General features: G+C 32.8%; 1 protein-coding gene across 3 annotated transcripts in view; it reads left to right on the forward strand.

Moving 5' to 3' along the window:
- Positions 1–5,272, forward strand: part of LOC112092569 — a 9,209-nt gene extending 3,937 nt beyond the window's left edge. Inside the window, exons 2-3 of one of the 3 annotated variants that reach the window (XR_002902645.1) lie at positions 2,393–3,246; positions 4,776–5,272. Coding sequence is in view for 2 of the 3 variants with exons in the window: in XM_024169066.1 (XP_024024834.1) it covers positions 2,393–2,409 (17 nt within the window). In the remaining variant the exon portion in view is untranslated. Of the gene's footprint in view, positions 1–2,392; positions 3,320–4,775 lie in introns of those variants that run through there. The other 2 variants (XM_024169067.1, XM_024169066.1) reach the window with 2 other exon arrangements.
- The last annotated feature ends 4,875 nt before the right edge of the window (positions 5,273–10,147 follow it).

Raw genomic sequence — 10,147 nt, forward strand, 5'->3', positions numbered from 1 at the left:
AGGGAAATGGATTCCAAGGCACTACACTTATCAACAAAAGAAGAAGTTCTTCTCGGATGTGAAGCACTACGTCACTGGAGCGTTTGACCCTCAATCTGCCACCGCAGTGTTACAAGACACATGAATGAAAAAGTCAAGCTAACGACTATAACGTAGAACTAAATGCTCTCTTCTTTTAGTTTTTATTTTCATGCAATTGCTTTATTATTCCCTATTGTTTTGTTCATGTTTCTCTCTATTTGCATATGCAGCCGTACACAAGACAACTAGAGAATTCATAGGGCGTTAAAAGTGGAACTTGCAGAGATGTTAATGCTCCAGCATGTCAACAAGATCTCGAAAAAAAATCAAGGCAGTATCTTCTAGGGGTGGCAATTCGTGTCACGTGTCGTGTTTTGATCATTTTTTTTAAAATTTACAGTCAACCCGAGCACGACCCATGACACGAAATTTTTTAAAAACCGCAACACGGACACGGCACGACCACTTTACGAGTTGACATGACACGACCCAAAAATGACCCGTGACACGAAATTGACCCGTGAATCCGAAATTGACACGAAAATTGTGTACTTTTATTTAATTTTTTACATATTAGAAATAACTTAAAATTCATAACACCCCGAAATTGACACGAAAATTGTGTACTTTTATTTAATTTTTTACATATTAGAAATAACTTAAAATTCATAACACACTGAATTCCAATAACATCCATTGAAATTAAGCAAATAATAGTATAAGATTTTGAGTATAACTATCATGATATCACAAGTTCATAATAAAATTTAAAATATGTAATGAAAAATATATGTATTTTTTAGTTTTTTCCGAGTTTCGTGTCATGTTCGGGTTAGGCGGGTCCAACCTGAAATTGACCTGTATTTTTCGTGTCAATTTCAGGTCGACCCAATTCTGACCCGAATCTCTTTTTTCTCCACCCTAACCTGCAAAATTCGTGTCGTTTTCAAGTTGTGTCGTCGTGTCGTGACCCATATTGCCGGCCCTAGTATCTTCTCTACCTTCTTTAGTTTTCATTTGTTACATTGGGGACAATGTCAATCATAAGTGTGGGGGAGGTCTTTCATGTCTTTTGATTTTTTGATTCAATTTGTGAACTAAAATTGCTGAGAAGGTTTTGATTGGAATGATTTGTAATTCTTGGAAATTGGAAAATCATGCCTTTAATCTGTCTGCTTGAATCTAGTGTTTGTTTTGTTGTGCCTGTGATTTGCCTAGGGTAGGTGAATGAATAGTCAGGATCACTTAACTGTGTGCACTTTATGAGAACCTTATACAGATTTAGAAACTTTTGTGATCTCACCGAATGCTAGAACTTGCTTGATTACCTCTTGAGGTGAAATCCTAGACAACACATTGAATTTAGAGATGATTTAGGCCATTTTTTGACCCTTTGAGCCTTTCAAGCCTACCACGATACAGTCTACCACTAGTCACATCATTGAGCCATTACAATAGTAGGAGTTACATCATGAGATGAATATTGAGTTCCTTCTAGCCACTTTGACATTACCCCTATATCCCGAAAAACTAATGGATACCCTTTCAAGAGATTCATGAAAATAACAATAGCATAGAGAAGGGGAAATTTGAGAAAGAAGAAAAAAAAATTTGTGAGACTACTGTCAACGTGAAAAAGAAAAATGAGATGTGAATAATACACCCAAACCTTATGAGAGGCAAGGATAATATAAATCATTAAGTTTGGGGGAGTTAGGAAGAAAGGAATTCGTTCTTCATGAAAAAAAAAACAGAGAAAAAGACCATTCTTGGTGCATTACCTTAATGATTCTCTTGACTTTGCTCAATCCTTATCCTTTTCTTGATAGCCATCACCTGATCCTTATGCTACAAGCTTAGTAAAGACCTTTTAATCTGAGTTTGATATGGTTGTCGACATTAGTGGAAATGGGTAAGAAAAGTAAGCTTATGGAATCCAAGAAATTACTCATCAGAGATCAAACATGGATTCTGGTTTGAATAAGTTGATTAGGATTGCAACGGTTTAAGTGTGAAAGGTTATTTGTTTGAATACTTGAAGGGATCACAGGTAGGGTGAGGCTTACACCAGGTTTGAAATTCTAAACTTTGCATGGTTTGATATTTTTCTGGAATTATGAGAATTATGCAATCTTTGAGGCTTGCTTGGTACATCAAATTGAATCGATTCTTGGGCAGTTGTTTTGACGACAGTTTTAGATTTTGTTTTATTTTGTTTCATCTTTTTGCTTGAGGACTAGCAAAATGTTAAGTTTGGGAGAGTTTGATGAGTTAGTTTTATACCGATTTATTAAGCTCTTGCAAGTTTAATATTAGCTAGTTTTAAGCTATTTTATTAGCAAATTGATATCTTTCTAATCTAATGCTGCAGGAAGAAAGCAAGTTTGATAATCCGCCATAAAAGCCCACAATTGAGAAGCCACAATTAAAAGGCCATTCTCGGTCCATTGAGAAGCCACAATTAAAAGGCCCAAATTTTGGCCCATAGAAGCCCACATTGAGGACATTACTTCCAGCTACGACATTGTGTTTCATTCCTCCTAGCCACACGGTTTTTCTTCCTCTGATTATACATTGGATTTGGGGCTTTCATTTGTAAAGATTGCTTCCTGAGATTACACGCTGGAGTTGGGGGCTGCCTGGGAGATAAGAAGTTGCGACTCAAGTGGGAAAAACCCTATCTAACCAAGAGTTTGAAGATGGAAACCAGAGGAAGATCCAGGCAGAGAGAGAGTGGCTGAGAGAGATAAAGAGATTTAGGGCATAGAGAATTAGGTTTAAAAGGGAAATCTAGGAACGGGAAAGGGGAGTTGTGTTTACTGGGATATTCCAGAGGGTGCTTACTGGGATATTCCAGGGGGGTGTTGTGTTTACTGGAATATTCCAGAGAGTTTTTTGGGAGATATTCCAAAGGGAAAAATGTTGTTACTGGGATTTCCCACAGAAAGAAAGAGGGAAAAAAAGAGATTAACCCAGGGCTTTTGGTGAGGGATTTTTTGGTATGGAATTCCAGAGGGAAACAGGAGATTTTTGGCTGGAATATTCCGGAGGGAAACGGGTTGTTTTTGCTGGGATATTCCAGAGAGAGAAAGAGGGGAAAAAGGATTTGCCCAGGGCTTTTGGAAGAAGATTCGGCCAGGATTTGCCCAGGGCTTTTGGAGGAGGATTCAGCCAGAGTTTTGGAGTTGACCCAGAGGGATTATTGCTGGGAGTGGTTGATTCCAGGTGGAGAAACAATTTGTAAAGTTCGGCCATTGGCATTTACCCTTCTTTCTTCTTTTCTTCTTCCGTGAAGCATATGGTGATGTCTCATGGATTTGTCTTTGTTTTATTTAATTTCATTATGGTTTAATACTTTTAGTTAGAGATTGATGGATCCAAACCTATGATTTCTTAGTTTCAATTTGAATGAGTTGCAATTTATTATTTTTTCGTGAAGAGTGTGTTCTATTGTTCTTAGGGCTTTTCATTGATTTAATTTGGGAATTGATCATAGTGATGTTTCGGATAGAGAAGCTATGTGATAGGAACATTAAATTGTGAATTGCATCTTGGATGTGAATAATATTCAAGCAAAATGTAGAAGATGCCATGAGTGGATGAGGAGTAACCGAATAGGGATTCAAGGAAATTCATTTAGTCAGTTTAAGTTGTAACCGAGAGGGAAATTTAACCGAAAAAGGATTCCACAAATTCTAAGGCATCTCATATTGAATTAATCTAGAATATACTTGAAATAAGGATATTTGAAGGTAAGGATATATGTGATAGTTACTTAGACCTGAAATATGGATAATTAAACATTAGAGAATTCTACCATCTCATGGTTAATAATAATTGAAATTCATTCTTTTGAGCTTATGGATGAATCGGTGTAGGTGAAATCAACTCTCAACCGTTTTCTCTCATTGAATTCTTTCTTAAATCTTGCATCTTTTCATTTATCTAATTTTTAATCTTTATTTAGTTTTAATTCACATTACTCCCAATTTCGTAATCTCGAATAACATAGTCAGTTTAATCACTTTATTTGTGAATTTTACCAATCCTTGTTGGGAAATGATATCTTACTTATCACTTTATTACTTGAACGATGGGTGCACTTGCTAGTGTTAATTTTATCGCATCAAGTTTTTGGTGCTATTGCCAGGGATTGAGTTAAAAATTTACACTTATTGTGATTTAACCCGTTAATTTAAGAACTTTTATTCACTATGGAGTTTGAAAATTCGCTTATAGAGATTCTTAGCTTAGAGCATGTGTGCATTATCCTATCTAGATTGACAATGATGATATTGCACTTGGTTGTTCACACACACACAAGAAAGGTCCAATTGGAGAAGAGGCAATCTTTTGAAGTTAAGTTCAACATTTGGGTGGAAATTGTGTTTTTCTTTAAGCTATGTTCCTAATTTTGTGGGTAACTTTCTCGAGAATTCATTCACAAAACTTGTGCTTCTTTTCTTTTGATTCATTGTTGTTTTTAACTTTCGTTTATGTTTTTGTTGTGTCTTGCTTGAGGACGAGCAATACTTTAAGTTTGGGGATGTAATAACTCTAAGAAACTAAAGTTATCGTATGCATTTTTAGCTTAAAGTTTGCTTAGCTAAGAGTGTATTTCATTATTTCTTTTGTGTTTTGACTTAGATTTTCTGGTTTTGCATTTTATCTTGCTAAATTATGGCTTTCGGATTAAGGAGTTTGAATAAAAAAGAGGTTGAAATATGCCTAAGTAGGGATTTTGCAAATTGCAGGGAGAAAGCAGTAGCATTCTGGGTTCAGTTGGCATGTGGTATGACATCATCGCACTACCTGGAGGAAAATGACAAAAAAACCCATGTGAGCTAATTGAGCTGTACAGTTGTGTGGACCACTTCAACCCTTATCAATTGACACCTCAGCCCTTTTGTTTCCCCAAGAAGGAAGTGCTTTCTGGAAGGGAGAGGCAGCCGCCAAGTAGAAGTGGAGAAAAAATAGAAGGAAATAAGGCAGTACAGTACCGATAGAAAAACCAAGTACCAGAGACGTGAGAAAAGGAAGAAAAATTCAAGAGAGAGAGCTGCAGAAAGGAGGATCCGAAGGGAAGGACAATGAGAAATTCTAGAAGATCCAAGATCCGGCTCCTCAACTCTTATTCTTTCTGTTAGCTTGATTCTTTTGTTATTCTTGTTATTAATTAAGACATTGATTACTTTGGACATCTGGTTTTTGTAATTACCATTATGAACTAAATTGTTAAGCTAGATCTGCTAATGGAACTGAGGTTGTAAGGATGATGGTTGCTTGAGGAATGTTGACTATTTCTATTTCCTATTCATCTATGCATGCTTAATGCTTATTTCTATCTTTGATTGGCCATCAATCATAAAATACATGACTAAAATTAATACTGGAAAGGTTAATTTTAGTTGGATCTAACATAGATGATGCAAGTTCAATAATCTTGTTTGAGTTTATTGATTTGTGAATGGTATAGGAATATATTGTTCATCTTGCATAACATAAAGAAATCCGAGCTTAATTTGCATTCTAGAACTAGATTCACATAGGAATATGCTGTAAATGGTTGAGGAATCTGTAGACATAAAGACTTCGGAAGAATCTTATGCACAATAAATGAGTTTCTATTAACAGGACATTTATGCTATAGCATTCTTGCAGCATTCTCTATCAGATTTGCAACTAAGGAGAAATTAGTAGGTCTAGTTGATTTACTTCACTGTAAACACTCCATTTTAGCATTATTGATCTTCTGGTTAATCCTTTCTTACATTTCATCTTACATTTCTGCATTTAAAACAATTGGGTAATTTCTAAACAGTCAACTTTTTATCATTCTTAACGGGTAAATTAGTTGATTTCTGCATGTACCCTTGGTGATTCATTCTCTATGGGACGATATCCGTACTCTGTACACTTTATTACTTGTCTGCGACACATGCACTTGCGAGCATTAAAAACATGCAACAAGTTTTTGATTTCAATCCCCGGCAACGAAGCCAAAAACTTGTCAGTTATGTTCAATGAGATAAAACTAACTGTTACGGGTTAGTGGAGCCGCTTAGCAATGCTCCTTTAGCTTTGCTAAAGAAGATATAGTTGCACATTCAGAATTGCTCATCCACACAGATTACCTGACTACAACAAAATAGGATCAAAGTAACCTACTATATAGTAGTTTGTATATTGAAGGAAGTATTTCATTGTTTGTTAAACATTAACTACCTAAACTCCTCTCTCTCTCTCTCGTCCATAACTATTTGGCTGGTCCTTTTTATTTTGATTATTAGTTTTTATTTACTTATGCTGGAAAACTTTCAATGACTTCATGGTTATGGTGAGTACAAATCTCAAAATAACTTCAGGCTTTATACTTTCTTGATTTTATTTGCTTGCTGGTGTTTCACATTAACCTTTTACAATAATATATATGTATATATTTATATATATATACACGCATCCGGTTTTTCTTTCTAATATCACGAGCAATACAAATTGTTTTAAGCTTGTGTAGTTGTAAAATTGCTAGAGAAGCTGTACTTGTACATGCAAAATTGCTGCTGCTGCTTGCTTGTTCAGAGGATGAAAGTACTTTTTGGTTTGTTTCTGTTCTCTTTCTTTGCGTTCCATATATCATATGTTTCAGTTGAAGCAAGAGCGGAATTTTCTATTGACATCTTGCAATGCACAAGTCCATTTAAGCAGTTTACGTGATAAGTATTTTGGAGCACAAGCTTATTCCACATTTTACCAGTGAACTACTACCTAGGTTAAGTAAGCAGGGTTCAAAAAGCCTATCTTTTATGTTGGTATCTTTTTCACGTTGGGAAAAAAAGAGGGAAAAACTTGCACGGGAATTTTAGTGCATTCCAACAACATTGGTACTCTATTATAAATAAGGGTAGAAATTTAGGTCATGACATGACAACATGACCTGAAATCCGCACACGTTAGTGAATTTAGGTTTATTACAATGAGTTTAGGTCATAACTGGATTGATATAATTAATAAACAGGTTTAGGTCATAACCAAATTTATACAATTAATAAACTGGTTGGGTTAGGATTAACTTCTTAACATGAAGTTTCTCAAATTGACACCATTAAATGTGTCATTTGCAGCCTAATTATATATGATACGGAAATAGTAGTAAATAGTATTTTTACGAAAATAAATTAAATAAATAGTAAATTTTAAAATATTTAAAGTAAATAATGTTAAAAAAAATTTTACGATATAAATTTTTTATTTATGATTATTAAAAAAAATTTACCATGTAAAATTTTTATTTATGACTCGTAAAAGATTTTTTACCACATAAATTTTTAATTTATTGCTATATAATTTAAATTATTTTAATATATACTATTCACTTCATTATGATATAATATATAAAATAAAAGTTTAAATGATGCATTTAATAAAAAAAGAATTCTAAAAATTGTAAATATAATTTACTTGTTTTTCTTAAAATAAAAGAAAAAAATTAACAAATAAACACATTAAACGTGTTATGATTGTGTCAGATAAGTCATTATTGTAATAATTATTTATTCAATATATTAATTTAAACGAGTTGTGCGGATTGACAAGATTAATAGACAGATCGTCAATCTTGTTTGGATTGACATTTTGACACGTTTAATAAATGTGTCGTGCCCGGATTGATGTATTTTAATATGATTAGTAAGTGAGTTGACACGAGCTCAACCAATCACGAATTGTCAACTATAAATCTTTTATCTCACATCAGGACCACTCAATTTAGTAATTTAAAAATATACCAAAAAGGAGCAGAAGAAAATAACCTATTAGTGTTGATATAATCAGCTGAAAATTACCTATTAGTGTTGATATAATCAGCTGAAAATTTTGATGAACTTACCTAGATGATGATAAATTTATGAGTGTGGAGTTGAAATTTATTAATTTTTTTTAAATGCTTTAATATAGCAAAATTTTATAGTATTTATTTTTAACGATATTCATGTTTATACTGCAAAATGATGTAGTAATTATTTTAATGATATTCATTTTTGTTATTTGCAAAATATTCTAATTTTTTGCTGTATATCAATATCATTTGTTAGATTTTGCTATGTCTACAATGTCTGGATACCAAATAATGATTAATAAAATTATTATTTTTTACATTTTAATAAAAACAATTATTCTTACTTTTATCCTTATATCATTTTCTTTCCTTCTCGTCTACCAAACAACTTATAGGAAAAATTTTGCAAATCAATGCGAGAAAGCCCAAATTTATAGAAGTTTGTACAACTTTGGGCTTGATTGCTCCTTTCAATTCAGAAGAGATGAGAGAGCAAAGAGAAAAATAGGAAAAGCGTCTATTATCTTGTTTAATTTTATGTTACCTTAGTAGAGAGATCATTCTCAGAAAATTTTCCTAAAAGAGTTTGTTGAATTCCCATAAATAGGAAGAAAAAGAAAATTACCGAGTCTAATCCATGGCAGAGTATGAAAAAATAGCTTAAGATCACATCAAATCATTTCAAGTTAGAAGAATAACAGAGTTTAACATAATTTGATAAAGATAATACGCTTAATATATAACTTCAGTCTAAGAGTTAGTTGAATTTTGTCCAAAGTTGAACGAAAATATATTCAAATTTCATGTGACTGAAAAAATTGGATTGTTGGAACAGTTTCAACTTTCAAGCTGTAACACTTTTTTCATGGAGAGATGAGTACAAAAGCTTACAAATCTTGTACGTAAAAAGAGATTTTCTCTGTCAATAGATCCTGTCAGTGTAATGGAAAACTGAAAGAAGAGATATAGTGCGGGTTCATAGATTTTAACATAAATTTAAATTTTATGAGAAAAAATACTGTAATAAAAAGATTTAAACAGTAATTTGAATCTATGAAACTAATAGGGAAATAATTTTATTGGGACTTTCTCTAGTAAGACTGGCCTATAGAGTCTAACCGGTAAGCCAGTCTATCGGTAGGATCAGTTTCTAATCGTTAGATATCGTCAAAATCACATAAGATTAAAAAAAATATATAAAATTGATAGTTTTTAACATAAATCTGACCGCTGTAAAATAAAAAAGTACTAAAAGTTCATTTTTTCAGTATTACCAGAGAAATTCCATAATTTTTTGTTTTCTCACTCACTTTATGCAGAAGTTCCTCAAGCACTAGCTTTGATGATAAGGCTTCGGTTAACTCAAATGTTTTCTTGGTAAATAAAGAATTAGCATAATTATTGCCTTTGACAAACTATAGGTTATTGATGTCGTTTATGAAGCTATTGGCGAGGAACCAGTGAGATTGAGATTTTGCCTTGCTAAAAGCTTCATAATTAGAAACAAAAAATAAAAATAAAAAAGTAATAATAAAGGGTAAGCTTTAAACGTTGAACCTTTTTAAAGTTCACCCCGAAATATGGGTTTCTCAACTTGGATTGTTTCCATGCACGTTAATGGCATGCCGTTGATTTTACTAGGATTTGCACTAGCATTGAGCATGCAAATTTCTTTTTTACTAAATTAAGAAGTTCCTCTGTTATTTATTACTTTTATTAATACTACTCTCAACAAAATTTATTAATACTAACTGGCGTGCCAAATAATTAGTCATCTTCGTTCTCGCTCGTTTTCTCTCGTCTTGCTTTTAACGAAACTTCTCCTTTGCTTGCGATCTCTTGCGCTCTGTACAAAGGCATAGAATCCTTTTTGTTAGGTTTAAAAGCTCCCGTCAAAGCGAAACATCTAGTCGAATATTAATCCTGCAATTTGAGCCTAGGTCATATAGAAGAACTACAGCTAGTTGATCGATTGGTGCCATAAAAAATTATATATATATACATGATGGTTACTCTATTATTTATCCATTTATGAGTATCGTTATTTTAACAGTATAATATTGATCTGACAGTTATAATAAATTAAATTATTGACTAAACAATTATGAAAATTGTGAATGAATTAGTTTTTAATGATTACATTTTCATCGATAGTTACTATCAAATATATAAATTTGATGACATAACATAATAAGAATTCAATCGTATTACCGTTTTTTGGTCAATTATCTAATTTATTACGATTCTATGATCAATATCATACTGTTAACACAATAATATCTACCGATAGGT

This window comes from Morus notabilis, unplaced genomic scaffold (genome assembly GCF_000414095.1).
Source record: "Morus notabilis unplaced genomic scaffold, ASM41409v2 Scaffold261, whole genome shotgun sequence".
Classification (NCBI taxonomy): Eukaryota; Viridiplantae; Streptophyta; class Magnoliopsida; order Rosales; family Moraceae; genus Morus; species Morus notabilis.